General features: G+C 46.1%; 1 protein-coding gene across 4 annotated transcripts in view; it reads right to left on the reverse strand.

Annotated features, from left to right (window-relative positions):
* The window catches only part of DRC11 (dynein regulatory complex subunit 11), a 98,103-nt gene extending 84,708 nt beyond the window's left edge, over positions 1-13,395 (reverse strand). For all 4 annotated transcript variants that reach the window (XM_088167532.1, XM_088167534.1, XM_088167533.1 and 1 more), the window contains exons 1-2: positions 13,293-13,395; positions 2,689-3,013 (exon numbers count right to left, since the gene is read on the reverse strand). In XM_088167532.1, coding sequence (XP_088023658.1) covers positions 2,689-3,013; positions 13,293-13,303 — 336 coding nt within the window. In that variant the 5' untranslated portion in view covers positions 13,304-13,395. The remainder of the gene's footprint in view (positions 1-2,688; positions 3,014-13,292) is intronic.
* Positions 13,396-16,677: the final 3,282 nt, after the last annotated feature.

Raw genomic sequence — 16,677 nt, forward strand, 5'->3', positions numbered from 1 at the left:
CTTCTTATAATGGCTCAATTACATTATCAAATCGCTAAAATATTTGGCAAGGTTGCTAAAAATTTAAACATGATTTCCACCGAGCTGAATACCTTTGGTTGTGTGATCATCCCACTTCTTGTTTTAATCAACAGGAAAAACAGATCTGTTCTCCTGATGGTTTTTTACCATTACAAGGAACCAAAGCACAATTCTAGAGGTTTTTGCAGGAATTTTGAGCTGTAGACAAATTGTCTGCATATGACTGTGGTATCTCAGACACTTGTTAAAATCAGACATGAGCAGAAGTGCCTGTCTTTACTAATTGCTGTAATTAAAAATACGTAACTGATTTATATTTCTCCCAATTCCATTCCCCCTTCCCTCAGCTGCACACTGAGGGACATCCCTACCATGACACCACAAGAAACCTTCCAAGTCAGGCTGTGCTTATCCCTGATGATTTTATCAGTCTGATAAAGTTTCTAAGTATTTGTCTTGCTAAGCTCCCTGTTTGCACCTTCCAAAACCCTTGGTGGTTGATGGAAATGATTATATGCTGTACTCTGAGTGCAAATCACTCTGGGTGGATTAAAATCTGGAGATATAATAAATCAAGGTGTTTGTCTGGACACCCTCCTGTAGGATGAGAGGATTTTTAGGCTGCCAGGGAGCAGAGGCAGTGTAGGAGTATCTCAGATGTCTCACCTGGCCCTTAATTCCAAGTGATTCTGGATTGTGACTTTTACGGACTGGAAATAAGAGATCAAAGCCTCGATGCTAGGCTGGTAGGGTGGGGAGCCTGCTTCTCTTCATCATCTCTTTTTGGGGTGCAGCACTGCAAAGTCGGGCTTGGGACGTTTAACCTCGAGTCAAATTCGCAGCTTTTTAGCCACTCCCAGCTCCACATGGGATTTATGGATCCAAATACCTTCACAATTACCCCAGGAAATGGAGTGACTGGGTGTTGGAAGGCAACTGCACAAAAGTACAGAACTGGAGAAACAGGAAAAATTGGCCTTGCAGTGACATAGTACAAAATAGGCAATATCAGCAAATAAGGTATAAAATGTTGTGTCCTCTGCCTCCAATCCTGCAGCATTTTAGCACTGATAATAAAGGGAAAGGAATGACTGGAGATAATCCTTTCTGGGCAGATCCTTTGAGAAACAGAAGTTATTTCTCCAGTAATTTTGATCTGTTACCAAGAATATTTTAATATTTTATTTAAAAAAACACCCCATAAATCTATATTCTTATCTAGTATAGAAAATGTTTTCTTTGGAAAAAACCTGAAATCTCAGTGATTCATTTCTTTTGTGGTAGGTAGGTATGCTAATACCTTCTTAAAATTAAGGTATGGTGCAGGAATTTGAATTTATGCTTGTTTTTGAGGAGATGTCAGGCCTGAACTTTTCAGACTTGCCAACTTTTTGCTGCACATGAATTTACTGCTGAGTCATGAAAACAGCAGTGCCCAGGATTTCAAAATGTGATTTGAAGGATTATTTTCCCTGGAGATGTGTTTATACTCTCTCAGTTTAAAACAGTGATTAATGTTGAAGGCTGGTGGAAATTCCTGGCAATTCCTCTCCTAAATTTGCAGATGTGAAGTGGCAAACAGAAACACGTGTGTAGATCTCAGAATGATGCTATAACGATACTGGGCAATTTATCTCGGAGCTGGGATCCTAAAAAAGCAGAAATTTCAGCTGATTTTGGCAAAGCAGCGGTACCTGAATGTGACAATAGATGGAGCTGTCTGCGAGAGAAGTAAACCACCTTTGCCAGCTCAGTTTTCCTGTGGCTTTTAAAGCACAGCTTCCACACTTTGCCTCATCGTCATATTCATGGTGCTGATTTCACCGTGCCACGAAGGGCAGGCTGCAGTGGACTCCACTTTACTTATCAGTGACCCATTTTCTATCTCACCCCACATTAAAATCAGGCAGAGTCAAGCTCCTGACACTTAGCAGCAAAGCTGTGAAGTTATTACTGACAGAGAGTAGGTTTAGGTGGGATATTGGGCAGGAATTGTTCCCTGGCAGGGTGGGCAGGCCCTGGCACAGGGTGCCCAGTGAAGCTGTGGCTGCCCCTGGATCCCTCCCTGGGAGTGTCCAAAGCTAGGTTGGACACTGGGGCTTGGAGCAGCCTAGGACAGTGGAAGGTGTCCCTGCCCATGGCAGTGGATGGGCTTTAAGGCCCCTTCCACCCCAAATCATTCTGGGATTCTATGAATACAAATTCATGTTGTAATATGGAATCATGGAATGGGTCAAATTGAAAGGGGTCACAAAGGATCATTTGGTCCCACCTGCTCCCTCCCCTGCTCAGAAAGGTGAGTGCCATCTGATGCCAGCACTCCTGGCACTGCACAGGCCATTCCATTGTCAATGCCCCCAAAATTATGGTGGTGACACCAGCTGGGGAGCCGTCTGTTTCTTTCAATATTGCTGCTTCCAACTGGAAGTGTCAGGAGAAGATAACTTGTGCCCCAGAATCCCTTACTAAATATCCTAAAGCCCTGAAATCTTTTGTGATCACCCTCAGACTATGTGTTACCCTTTCCCTGTCCTCTGCATGGACGATCACGTTAGTGGGCTGGGAAAAACTTGGCAGTTTGAACTCCCTAAGGGCTGGGTTTGTTTGACACAAATAAAACCCCTACAGATCTTTGCTATGATTAGCTCCTCGTTGAGGCAGCCCTACCGGGACACGCCCGAGATCCGTGAGGATGCCATCCATGCAGTGACACTCGCAGCTCTCCAGGGCCACCATGTCTCTCTTGATCTCCAGGATGCGGCCCATGAGCCCGTCCAGCACTTGCCGAACCGCCGCCCGCTTCTGCTGGTGGATCAGGTGGTCGTGAGCCGCCTCCAGGCGCCGGAACATTTCCAGGTATTGGATATAGGCAGTGGCCAACATCTTCTTCACCTTCTCCCGGTCCTCCTGGGGCTGGAGGAACTCCTCTCTCTCTCTCTGGAGCATGATGTCCAGCTCTCTCTGCGTGTCTGCCCACAGCTTGATGTAAGTGCTGGTTGGAAAGAGAAGACTGTGTCAACCTGACATGAAAGCAGGGGACAGCAACGCCAGGGCTCTGTGGGTGTGGATTTCTCACACAGCCAGCCTGGAAGTGTGAGTCATTACATTTAAAAGAAGATAATTTTAACTACAAAGTCTTTTGAAAACCATTAGCAGAAGTTTCTGGGTTTGTTTTAAAAGCAGGAATCTTAAAATGGTGTTTTATTAAAACAAGCTTAGACGTTTAAAGCATTTCGGCTTCATTCTAGAAAGCTTGAAGCATCCTTCAAATGCTTGAAGTTACAACCCGCAAAAGTGCCAGGAGTTTTATTCAGTTGTGCTAATTGAGAAAATGGTTAAATTGAAAAGGTGTCTCCCTCTAATGCTTTTTAATAGAGGAAGGACTATTTGAGGCTCTGCATTTTTGGGATGAGGACCAATTCATGTTTCTAAAGCTGTGCTGCCTTTCTGAAGTGGTTGCTTGGAGATAACTGCGGGGTAAGGGTGGGGTTGGTGCCAATGCTGCCGTGAAGCTCTGGGCCCAATTCAAATGTGAGGTGAGGAAAGTAGTTTGATTTATTTCTATGGTATCAATTGTTGCACTTCAAGGAATTGCTAAATATCTGCTCTGGTGGCTATGGGATTGTGTGGCATGGAAGCTGTCACCTCAGGCCATCTCCATTTCCAGGAGCAATAATGTTGCTCACTTGATAGTTTTGGTAGGAATAGGTAGAGCTCTGATGCTGGCTGTCAGCAGCTTTTCATGGGAAAAGCAGATCAGAATATCCTGGGGGATCAGCCTAAAGGAGCAATGGGGGTTTTATTCAGAGAAGGGCTCTTACAGCAGGTTTGTCATGGAAAGGTGTTAATAAGACCTGTGGCAGTGAAGGCACTTTTAGGTCCCGTTCTCCTTTGCCAGATGGAGACTCTTGGCAGTGATAAGTGTTAAAAAATCCTACATCTTTGAAAATGCCTCTCTAGGAACAGAGCAAAGAAATTCCTTCTGCACCGAGACTTGGTTGTGCTGGGAGAAAACCATTTCATTCACACTGTCATGCTGAGGGGAAAACAGTGACTGTGAAAACAGGGACAGCTGACTTGTTCCTTAATCCTAGGAATGAAGGCCATTGGCCTCGGTGGTGCAATCTGGACCCACTGAACCAAGCTGCTGTTCCTAGAGCTGCTCAAAGAGAGATGAGAACAGCAAAAGGCCCTGCCTTTGTTAGATGAGCTTTGAAAGCATTGAGGGAGAGCTGGTGTATTTATCCTGAAAGCTGGACAGATGTTAGCATTGTTTGTGCATGATAATAAATGTTGGAGCTCTATGAGCTGATCTTATCATTTCCAGTCCTGGAGGTCAGTGTGACCCAAGGCTTGTGCTGCAAGAGGGACGTGTGGGGTGGGACAGGACAAACTCCAGCCCACAAATGCCCTGAATGTGGGGTGCCCTGCACGCCCTGGGTGGTGACAGGGCAGTGGGACTCCCCTCTGCAGTCAGCAAAAACACCAACAACCCAAACCCTGCTACTGAATCTGCACCATTAACGTTTTAAAGGGCGTATTATACTCTTCAGCTGACCTGGCTTTCTGCAGGATGCAGCTGGCCTTGCTTTTCCTAATGCTTCTGCAGCCCACCCAGGTCTTTCCCCTTCCTTTTTTCCCCTTCATTTACATCCTATTGCACCACCCGTATCAGTCAATTGCAGCAATTAACCCAGGTGCAGGAGATAAACAGAATAAACCTGGCAGAGGGGAGAAGATGGGGACAAGCCAGGCCAGCATGAGCTGGAGTCAGGGCACGGAAGGATGTGAGGCATGCGGGGTTTCCAGTACGGGAGGAAAGGGCGTGATGCTGTATGTACTTTGTATGATTTCTTACAGATACTGGAGAGGTTGGCAACCTCTGAGGAAGCCCAGCCCTGTGGGGTGTCCCCACAGCCATCCAGCTGATTTATGAGCCCTGGGGATCCTCGGGCTGGAGCCTTTCCCGTGCAGGTTACTGCATAGAGACACCACGACCGTCCGCTCCGATTTCCAGTAATCTCCCTCTCTGCCTCCTCTGACTGAGGAATGTCAAGTGGTTCCTCCTGCTGAGCCAGCTCATATCCAGTTTCTTTTTCTATTGGGAATGGCTTGTGCTGAGAGGAGGGGGCTGGAGCGCTGCAGCCCTTGGAGGAAGGACGTTACCATGAGGCACTGCAGATAGGACATAATTGCTTCCATAAAGCATTAGTTTATCAGATTAGCACTGGGATGATTGCAAGCATGGGTGCTGTGGGTCAGATGTTAAGACTGGGGATGTTGTGGGATGATTGTGGCTTTTGCAACAGCAGCGTTTTGGGCAGATGAGGGCAAAAGAAAGGACGGGCCCACTGGAGAATGAAGTGCTGAAATGATGTGAAAGTGATACATTTGGAGCTGATAGCCCTAAGTACCTGCTATGTTCAGGGTGACTGACACCTTGAGGGACCTGTCCCCCAGTTTTCTTAGGTATGGGATGGGGACATCAGATACTGGGTAACAGGACAGGGCAAGCAGAAATCTGATTTGAGTGTTGCATTGCTTTACCCTGATTAAAAACTAGAGGACACGTGCCCAAAATAGGATTTAAAATGGTTATTTCAGCTTTTACTGGTGCCCAAATGTGATCCTTTCTGGACTAGTCTGAGAAATGAGATGTGCTTGGTGTTCAGAGTTACTTTTGGGGGACTTTTGGGGCACAGCTGCTGTGAAGCAGAGGAGCCCTTCAGCTTTAGAGACAAATGTGCTCAGGGGTAGTCAGTGGAGCAACTTCAAGGTTATGCCTTAAAAGCAACGGAGAGCTCTGCCTCTCGTTGCCTGTGAATCAGACACTGTGTGATCCCAAAGTCCCTATTGGAATTTTTGCCTATTTGCTCAGTGTCCCTTTACATTAAGTTGTGAACTCCCTCAAAATTGTTTCCACAATCTGCAGGGGGAGGACAAGGTAGCCTTGAATGCACTGGGTTTTTATTTACTGTTACTACTCCACCTTGTAGGTTCAGTTCTGTTCTGCTCTGAGCTGTTTCTCTGCCCAAGGATATTCCATCAGATTTTGGTTGGATTAGAACCTCAAACTCACCTATTAGTGCAGGTAATAAGCCTAACTTTCTTATTCAAGGCTTAAGATTAAAAAGAATTATTAAATCCTGGAAAAGAAAGCTGTCTCTTGATCTCGGTGTGCATATAGTACTGTAAGTAATGCTACAAATTGTCATAGCAACTCCCAAATAGGGGTGTTATGGGGAAAATAAGCAATGCTGTAATGGGATGAGGAAGAAGCACATCAAGTGACTGAACTCTGGAGTCCCCAGAGTGATTTCTGGCAGCTCACAGCTTGGAGGGAAGGTCAGAGCTTTAACTCCTCAAGGATGTCCCCTCTCTTCACTCCCACAAAGTAAAAACAGACTAAAACATGAGCTTAAGAACTTTTTTTGCCCATAGCCTGATTGCCAGTTCAGATCTTGCTTTTATTGCTCAAAATAAAGCCTGTTCTCCTTATTTACAATGAAGCTTAACAATATAGGGTTTTTTCCTGCTGAAGTTATAAAGAGATGTTTAAAATCCTGCCAAATTGTACATGCCTTGTTTTAGTACTGTAGGGCCCTCTAACTCTGCATGTTTGCTTGACCCATCTCTGCTAACATTTGGAAAAGCTCGTTGGTTTTGAGTCCAGCTGAGGTGAGCCTGCTTACTGGTGTTGGACTGGTTTTAAGGCTTAAGCATGCCCTTCTTGGAAGGGTTTGTGCTGAGCATGCAAACTGTCCCTCAGGCCACTCCTGAGCCAGGAGAAGAATCTGGCATCAGTGGGGTTACCTTTGTGTGGCTTTCCTTCCTCCCCCCAGAGCATCTCTGTGTTTTACTCACTGCCAAAGGGAACACTATTCCTGTTATTCCAGGACATGGCACAGTCTGGGTTTGTGTATGGGTTGAACCCTGGCTTCTTTGATGCCTGGTTATTCCTCAGGAGTATCTCCTGCTTTGCCGCACTAAAGCTGCTCGAGTGTAGTGCTGCGTGGGTCTCACTGGTTTATCCTGATGGATGGAAGGAGGTGGAAGGGAAAACATTTGACTCTGACTGCAGCTTTCCTCAGCTCGTTTGGAAACTCCTGTGTGATTAAAGGAGCTCTAAATCGTGTGTGTTAAAACACTGCTGAAGGAACCTCTGCTGCCACTGCAAACCCACCTTGTATTTCTTTCTCAGAAATGAGACTGGGCTGTGCTGGGGGCTGGAGAAAGTGCCACAGGGCTTGTGGGAGCAGGGCTCAAGAAGCCTGGCACAGAACACAGGGGCAGAGGGGACCGAGATGTGGGGCTGGTGACAAGGAAGTGCAGGCAGGGGCCACTCCTCAGGGTTCCCGGGCCACACTCGGAGCCTGACAGGTCAGGCATTGTGCAAAGCCCGGGGCAAACACGGGGGAGGGAAACCCTGCCCCGCAGCCTCTGCAAAATAAAGAAACAAGAGACAAAGGTTGGGAGGGGAAAGTGAGGCCCTGAGAGGAAAAAGGGTTTTTAATGCTGCTGCTTTTCTTTTTTTTCCTTCTCTCTTTCTAAAAATCACCAGGCTTAGGATGACTGCTGGCTGATTCAGGTCAGCAGTTTCCTGTTCCCTCACAGGTATTGCGTGGTGATTACATTATAGTAGTAGCCCTGTCTTTTATCCTATTATAGGCAAACGTTTTTTGTGTTGGAGAGGTGCAGGCAGAATCAGAGATCACTGTGGCCTGATGACAAAACCTGCCTGAGTTCAAGAAGTGTTTAGACAATGCTCAGGCACAGGACAAGGTTCCTGGGGTGTCCTGTGCAGGGCCAGGAGCTGGATCAATGGCCCTGGCGGGTCCCTTCCAACTCAGCACTGATTCTGTGAACCAAATTGACTGAAATGTTGTCAGAATTAATTGCTGATTTCAAAGCCTTTAGCCTGCAGTCTGGAGCAGTCCAGGCTCATGAGCCTGTTTAAGCCTGCCTTGCTCCCAGAATAAGATTAGTCTCACAATTATGCCAAACGTCTCAGCTGGTGGTGAATGTGACTCTGCCAGATGACTTTTTAAGCAGGCTTGCTCCAGCCACGATGTTTTACAGAGTTGGAAGCATTTGGGGGGAAAATAAAGGATAAACCTCAGTAGGCTTTGGTTGTGACAAAAGAAGAAAACACACAGCCTGCTGGCATTGTTAACGTGAACAGCTCTGTGCTTCTGTCATCTCCAATTTCAGTCCTGGGTACTATGACAGAAAGTGAAGGGGGAATAAAAGATTCGTGTGGCAGAAATGTAATGGGAAACCACAGGGATGGCGAGGAAGCAACTTCATGCTGCAGCAGCAACACACCTCAGCAGGTCTCAGGCACCTGCTCCAGCCAAACTCACAAGGCTGGCAGGTAAAATAACTGTTTGCTTCTAGTTTTCTGACAACCCCCACTCTTTTCCTACATGGCAAAGCAATTAAGGTGTGAGAAATACTATTTGGGGCTCTCAAACGCTCCAAAGGCTGCCCTCCTGTCCCTCAGGCTGCAGCTCCTGCCTGGGCTGAGGGTGCCCTTCCCTCTGGGGTCAGCAGGAGAATCGTGCTCTGGGCTGATCCCACAGTGTGGGCAGCAGGAAAGGGGGAATTCTGCTTCTCTACCCTGCTCAGGTGAGACCCTACCTGCAGAGCTGCCTCCAGCCCTGGGGCCCAGAACAGGAAGGACCTGGAGCTGTTGGACAGAGTCCAGAGGAGGCACCAGGATGCTCAGAGGGATGGGGCAGCTGATGGCAGCTTTCCATGGGGAAAGGCTGAGAGAATTGGGAATGCTGGAGAAGAGAAGCCTTGGTGTGACCTAATTGTAGCCTTCTAGCACCTGAAGGGAACCTGCAAGAAAGGTGGAGAAAGGCTATTGACAGGGGCCTGGAGTGCAAGGACACGGGGGAATGTCTTCCCACTGCCAGAGGGCAGGATTAGATAAGATAATGGGAAGAAATTTGTCCCTGTGACGGTGGGCAGGCCCTGGCACAGGGTACCCAGAGAAGCTGTGGCTGTCCCTGGATCCTGGCAGTGTCCAAGGCCAGGCTGGACTTTGGGGCTTGGAGCAACCTGGGATAGTGGAAGGTGTCCCTGCCCATGGCAGGGTGTGGAAGGAGGTGGGTTTTAAGGTCCCTTCCCACCCCAAACTATTCTCTGTTACATGACCAGCAGCCTCCTCTCCTTTGCAAGCAGAATTTTTCCTTCCAAGCAGTATTTGCCTATAACACACTTTACTGCTTCTGTCAACAAAGTTTATTTCAGCTTTAACCATCCTATGCAATTTTTTTCTTTTTACCCCTCTCTTCCTTGGACATGGAAGGCATAATTACCCATCCAGCTGCCTACAACTATGCATAAAGGGCTGTGTCTGGGTGCTGCTCTACCCCTGCTGAGAGCAGGAGGCTTTAAGCTCAAAGCTGACACCATCTACTCAGTTTCCTGAAAACTGGGGCCTTTTCTTTCCCTGTTTTCCAGCACAAGTGCTGCTGGGATATTTCCACTGACAATGCTTTTTCCCAGAGGAGACACTGAACAAGTAATACACAACATCTTTCCCTACCTGCTCATTAAGGATGAAGGGAGGCACAGGAGGGAGTTGCAGCTTTGAGTCTTAGCTGTGATCAATTTGATCCTGTCTCTGATTTCCTGCTTTAACATAAGCAAGATGATGTGCTAATGCTCACCAGGGGTGGAAAGAGGGGCAAAGATGAATCTGTGACTGCTTGGGAGATGTATGAGAGAGAACATGCAAGGAATGCCCAGGAGGAAGCTAATAATTGTGGCGTTTGGATGGAATTTGAAGAATATGGCCCGGGGCCAGACGCTGAATGAGGGGATAAAAAGAAATATTCAACAATGACCCAATGGCTGAATGAGGCTGGGGCCCCGTGGGAAGAAAATAGGATGTGATCACAGCATCAGAAACTGCATCGTAATGCAGCCACAGAATGTGGGGGGGAGAGGGGCGGGGAATCGAAGTTGCACTGACAGTTTTTCACATTTGAGTTTTGCAACTTTAATTGTCTTCAGCTGAGCCTTGGGGGTGTGATATAAAACACAGAGCTCTGCTTTGGTTGTTTCTGTTGGAAGCAGGAAGGGAGATGCTCAGGATCTTGTCTTAGGTCAATATTTAACCAGTGAATTAATATAAATTCTATTTGTGACACGAGATTAAATTTTAAAGTGCTTTGATTGTTTAAAGCTCCTTGGTGGCAGTGGCAAATGTCTTGTAGCTGATTAAAACCTGGCAGGAGTGGTAGCAGTGCCAAGACTCGGCTTTGAACGTGTCAGGACTAGGGCTGTCAGGGACAAGGTAAGAAATCACTGGTCAGGATCCCAAGGGTCAAGGAGAGGGTAAACAAATCCATAAAAGAGGAGGAAACACAGCAGGAAAACATAAATGCAGCAGCATCTCTGTGAATCTCCAGTGTCTGGAACAGAAGGTACGTCTGCATGCAAATGCTGGGGCTGAGTGCTTTGGGAAGTGAGATACTCCAGCACTTTTTAATCACCTTACACTTAATGGCTCTGTTCCCTCCAGAGTGCTGAGATTGTCCCTAGAAAACGCCAGGCATGTCTGGACATGCTGACTTTTCCCTTGGTTAGCTGCTGGACTCAGTGATCCTAAGAGAACATTGCTGCTCTCTGGGCATACTCTCTGCCCTGACATGGAGCTTCCTGAGGAGTGGAATTAAATTTTCTGCTTTAGCCCACACCCCTTAGAATCACAGGACCTTGAGGATGAACATGCCTTGGAACTCAAGGTTTAACTCAAGCTCAAGGAGAGTTGTGTATCATTTCTATTTCTGAAGGAACAAAGTTCTTTCTCATAACCCCCCTTCCTTATCAGCTCTTTGCTTCATTGCCTTCAGGTAAGGCAGGTTGTTGTAAGTAATTTTTGTTACATGGCATTTAAAAGACCTTGGGAACCAGTTGCACCAGGGAAGGTTTCTTGAATAGCAGAATCATTGAATGGTTTGGGTTGAAAGGGACCTGAAAGCCCGTCTTGTCCCATCCCCAGCCATGGGCAGGGACGCTTCTACTATCCCGGGTTGCTCCAAGCCCCATCCAACCTGGCCTTGGACACTCCCAGGGATCCAGGGGCAGCCACAGCTTCTCTGGACACCCTGTGCCGGGGCCTCCCACCCTCACAGGGAGGAATTTCTCCTTAATATCCAATCTTTACCTGCCCCCCTGCTTAAGGTCATTCCCCCTTGTCCTATTACTTAATACCTATGTGAAAAGTCCCTCTCCAGCCATCCTGTAAACCCTGTTAGGCAAAAATTTCTTCATGGAAAGAAGAAGGCGGTGGAGTCCCCATCCCTGGATAGATTTAAAAGCTATTTGGATGTGATACCTGGGGACTTGGGTTAGTGGTGGCCTTGGCAGTGCTGGGGAATGGTTGGAACTTAATGATCTCAGAGGTCTTATCCAACCTAAACAACTCTGATTTATGGTAGACAGCCAGCATAACCTCACTACAACCAACCATGTTAACAGTAGCCTTGGTAACTTATTTGAGATCCAAGCCTGACTGGTGTTTAGGAAGGGCTGGATTAGTCCAGCTATAAATCCTGTGCTGTGCACAGTTACAATGTCATTATAGCAACCTGAGCCAAAGAGCGTCAACACCAAATTGGAGTCCCTCACCAGCACCTTGCTCAGGAACAGGACACGTGTTTTTGTCACGTGGTGTGGACATATGATCATGTTTCTATGGATTTGCTGTTCAGTGCTGGCAATGCCATAGGAAATGCTAAAGAGCCCTGTCTCTATTAAAATTGAACTGAGCCAAACCAGTTGAAACACAAGTATTTTTCCAGCTATGCTCAGTTTAATGCCTTTGGTGTTAATCTGGCTCGAATAACAGCAGCCATGATTCAGAGACTGGGTAGGAATGACAGATTCCGAGATAACTCTGGAGAGGAGGTCAAACACTACTTTTGTGGACAGAGCCCCCAGGTAGTCTCTGCCCTGCCTTTGTGGGGATGCTGTTCTTTATTCCTCTCACCCCACCTTCCTCTCCTGAACCAAGGAGCTGCCTGGCTGGAAAGCAGTGGAGTTTTCACTGCTATCTGGCTGGGGCTGCCAATGTATGGAGGCAGGAGACGAGAAAAGAAGGCTGGAGAAAACAATCTCAGGGGAAACCTTATTGCTCTCTGCAGCTGCCTGAAAGGTTAGCTGGCGCTCAGCTGCTTTTCCCAGGCAACAAGCACTAGGATAAGAGGAAATGGCTTCAAGTTAAGCCAGGAAGGTTAAGATTGGATATTAGGAAAATATTCTTCACTGAAAAGAGTAGTTAAGCATCGAAACAGGCTGCCCAGAGGAATGGTAGAGTCACCATCCCTGCAAGTAGATGTGGCATTTAATATGTTTTGGTTGAAGGCTGGACTTGGTGATTTTGCAAGTCTTGTCCAACCTTAATACCCCCATGAAACCCAAAGTATTGGTGACAAGGACAGCTGCTCTGGTTCTGAATTTGGAAGGATGTTTTAGAATCTGAGAGAGTTTTACCTGGCAAAAAGCTGGGAGTTTGGAAAGAGGATACTGGGCAAAAGAAACAGGGCTCTTTGAGGTTGGTACCACTGATGCCAGAGGAGGGAGACCCTGGAAAAGATGCCAGGAAAGGCTTTGCTCGCAACCTGCTGGGATTGGATATGGTCAGGTTTAAACATGAAGGGAGGAACAGAAGGAGGTAGCAAATTCCCCTCCAAGTGGTTTTCTAACTTTTTTTAAAATACACTATTATTCATTGAACTTGAACAAGCCATATCCATCTTAGAACTGGGAAAAAGAGCGTCCCCAAGCTGGGCTGTGGTGCTGGAGCTGGAAGAGGCAAACAGCACAGCACTGAGGGGTAGTATCATAGAAGATGCTCACAGTTTGGCTCCCAGCATTGTAGCACAGCCATAATAATAATAATTAATAATAATACTTGAATAATAATAATTAATAATACTTGATTAATATGTGGGCTTGGAGTGATGTTTCTGGGGGAGTGAGCACAGCTGCTTACTGTGCTCTGATCCAATGCCGTCACCACTGTCTGGTTATTGCAGACGAACTTGTAAAGCTGTGCTGAAACTACCGGGGTGAAACAAGACACGCCTGTGCCAAATGTGGGCTGTGAGAGAGAGGAACCTTCTGTGCCAAGCTGAGTGGGTAATATTGATATTTGCCTGTTTTTCGGGTCTCTTTATGAGGGTGCTGCCCCCACCCCGGGCCGTGTCTGACCCCTGTGAGGGGACTCTGCCCCTCACCCCCGCCGTACTCACGCCTGGGACATGCTGAGCCCCGCCAGCCGGCCCGGCCCGAGCCCGAATCCTGCTGGGCCGACACCCACACGTCCCTGGAGCCCGGGGCACCGAGCCTGAGTCCCTCTGGGCCGGTACCGACAGCGACACCGGCACCGACAGCGGCAGGGCCCGGCCCGAGCCCCGCGGGCGCTGAGGGAGCGGCGGCCGCGGCGTTACCGTGGACACGGCCGGGGGGCCGGGCCCTGCTCGCGGCTTCTCCTCCAGCAGAGGCAGCCTCAGGCTTCTTTGGCTTTCCCCCCTCTCTTTTCCTTATTTTTATTTTTTTCCCCCGCAGAATCACAGCTTGGCTTGGAAGGGACCTTAAAGCCCACCCAGTGCCCCCCCCCCCCCTCCCCCGCCATGGGCAGGGACACATTCTGTTATAGATACATATATTTATTACCGTCTGTTACAAATACGTATTGTGGTATTGGCTTTTTCGCAAATATCAGGGTAAATACTGTCTGTGCGGTGTTAAAATGATTTTTTAAAGTATGGTTTTCTTTAGGAATAACATAAGCTAATAAAGCGTCATTGTAGTAAGTAAACTACCTACTTAGTTAAATAATACTACTAATAAAATATAGATTATATACTAATACAATTACTACTACTAATATAATGTAAATAATACTACTAATTATAACACATAATACTACTACTAATAATAGTTAACTACTTAGTTAAATATTACTAATACACCAATTACCAACACCGACCATCTGTAAAAATTAAAAACCACAGCCCGAATTAAAACTAATAAGAAAAATAAATTAAAACCACAGCCAAAAAACATGCATGCTCTAAAAAAGCGAACTCAAAGAGTGACCATGTACAACAATTCCTAAAATACAGAAAATAGTTTATAGAAAAGTTTGAAAATGTATGATAAGTCCATAAATATATAACAGGATAAAAAATTTTCAAAGTGTCTCCCAAACAAGTGTGCTCCGAGCTAAATGCCAAACGCCCAACTGTTACAACCTTTTGCTTTATTGTTTGTGTCTTACTGTCTTTTATTAAACCTTTTAAAATCTACCAAGGAAGTAAACTTCATTTTTCACACTTCCACTGTCCCAGGTTGCTCCAAGCCCCAGTGTCCAACCTGGCCTTGGACACTTCCAGTGATGGGACATCCGCAGCTTCTCTGGGCAGCCTGTACCAGGGCCTCACTGCCCTCAAAGTGAAGAATCTGTGTATCTGATCTAAATCTCTCCTTTTTTACTTTAAAACCCTCCTTATTATCAGTATCATGACGCCCATCCCCTTAAGTTTTGTTTTTTGCCCTGAGAGTTTCATTCCCCGCCCCCCATTACTTTCATCCTCCCCATTAGTTTCCTTTAGCCCCCTTTCTTTGCCTCTCTTTATTTTAATTTTTCTTCCTTTCTTATATCTTCCTTTCACCCCCTTTTCACCCTTTCCTTTATTTTACTTTCCTCCCTTCGTGTATTTTTCCTTCCCCCCCCCCTTCCCTGTATTTTCCTATTTTTCTCTCTTTCCTATATTTCCCTCTCCCCTTTTCTTCTCCTTTCCTATATTTTCCTTTTTCCTTCCTTTTTAAATTTTTTCCCCCTTTCCTATTATTTCCTTTCCCCACCAAAGGCTTCTCCCTGTTGCATTCACATTTTTCCTTTTTTTTTCCCCTTTCTTCACCTTATTTCTTTCCCTAGTCACCTATAGAGGCAACTTTCTAGTGCTCTTCCATTCCCTTAACACTTACAAAAACAGTTTAGAGGACAGGATTACAGCACAGATTTTGGGGGGAAAATGCACTCATCCACAGAGCCAGTGAGAAGGGAAAAAGCAAGAAGTTTGGGACAATGGGTGTTTTGCCAGTGATCATATTTTTTTTGCCACAAATTTCTTTGTGCCTGCATTCCTTTTCTTAGTTTTTCTCCCTTTTCTTTCCCCCCCATTGAAGTCTCAGCTCACATAATTAGGTGAGACTCTTGGCTATCAAGTTTTTGAAATAAAGTTTCTAGCCCCCCCGGTTTTGGAGGAAAAGCTTGAAAGCATGAATCTTGAAGGCCATTATAAAAGCATTTAAGGATATTATTTTTCAAGCCATATGATGACTATGCCCATCACATCATTTCTTTAAGTGTATTGGATCAGTGGGGGGATTTTAGGAGAAATTGTTGCATTTTCTTCGTGCTGAGGTTGGAAAATGTTGTAAAATCAGCTTGTAATTTTCAATGTTGATATCAAAGTGGTTCTTCACGCTGGAATTTAACATGGGAAATTTGTCTGCTTCTTCCAGTGCCTGATCCTCATCCATGTGCAGGTCAGGAGGGTCTCAAAAGCAGTAAGTAACTTGTATTTTATTCCTTTTTTAATAAAATATTCCACTCTGTGCAACCCAAATAGGAACCTTGCATTTTTTATTTCCATTAATGCTGGCATCTGTACGCCACTTTTTATGCCAAGCTGTGTTTTTTCAGCCAAAATTTTTACCTGCAGAGTCCCAGCAGTGCTGTCTCCATCAGCGTGTGTGGTTTTAAGGACTGATTTACCTACTGCATGTGTTTGCAATGAAAAAGCAAGAAGATTTCTGAAGCAATTGAAATGAGAGGACCAACATGGCTTGATATGATGTGGATGTTAATTATTAATCTGAATTCACTGCTCTCTGTTAGTACCTCTGTGTCACACTGCACAAGATTTATTGTGCTGGAAGCTGTATTAATGATGAAATAATGCTTGTTGCTCACTTTCCCACCTGCCTTCTCCACCCTCCCCCCCCAAAAAAAGTTGGAGGAAAGCAAATGTCTTCCTTTTAAAAATGAGGAATTAAGCTACAAAGTAGTGATGTACATGAGAGCGTGCAGGGAGCCTGAGGGAATTTTCATTTTCATCAGTTTGTAGAGAACCTGGGAAAAAAAGTGAGTTGTATTGCTGGGAAAAGTCATGCAGTAAAATTAATTATGAAATGAGTAGAGTTGATTTTAATTTTTTTCATGGGAAAGGAGCCTGGTTTTGAGCTGAAATGGGAGCTGTGTATGACTAAGAATAAGTAATTGGTTTAGCCTAGGAAAATAGACATTTATAAATGGAGAAAGTGGGGAGTGGGAGATGTTCTGATTTCCAACAGGTTTCCAGTTGAGTTCTTGAGCTTTTCAGTAATTTGAAGTGAGAGGGCACAGTTCTACCTGGGCTGTGATGTCCTCAAAGCTCAGCCTGGAGAAAAGGAGGCTCAGGGGCTCTACACAACTCCCTGACAGGAGGGGACAGCCGGGGGGGATTTGGGTCTGCTCCCAGGGAACAGGGACAGGAGGAGAGGGAATGGCCTCAGGCTGGGCCAGGGGAGGCTCAGGGTGGACAGCAGCAGGAATTTCCCCATGGGAAGGGTGCTCAGGGATTGGAA

Source organism: Sturnus vulgaris, chromosome 7, assembly GCF_052056855.1.
Source record: "Sturnus vulgaris isolate bStuVul1 chromosome 7, bStuVul1.hap1, whole genome shotgun sequence".
Taxonomy (NCBI): Eukaryota; Metazoa; Chordata; class Aves; order Passeriformes; family Sturnidae; genus Sturnus; species Sturnus vulgaris.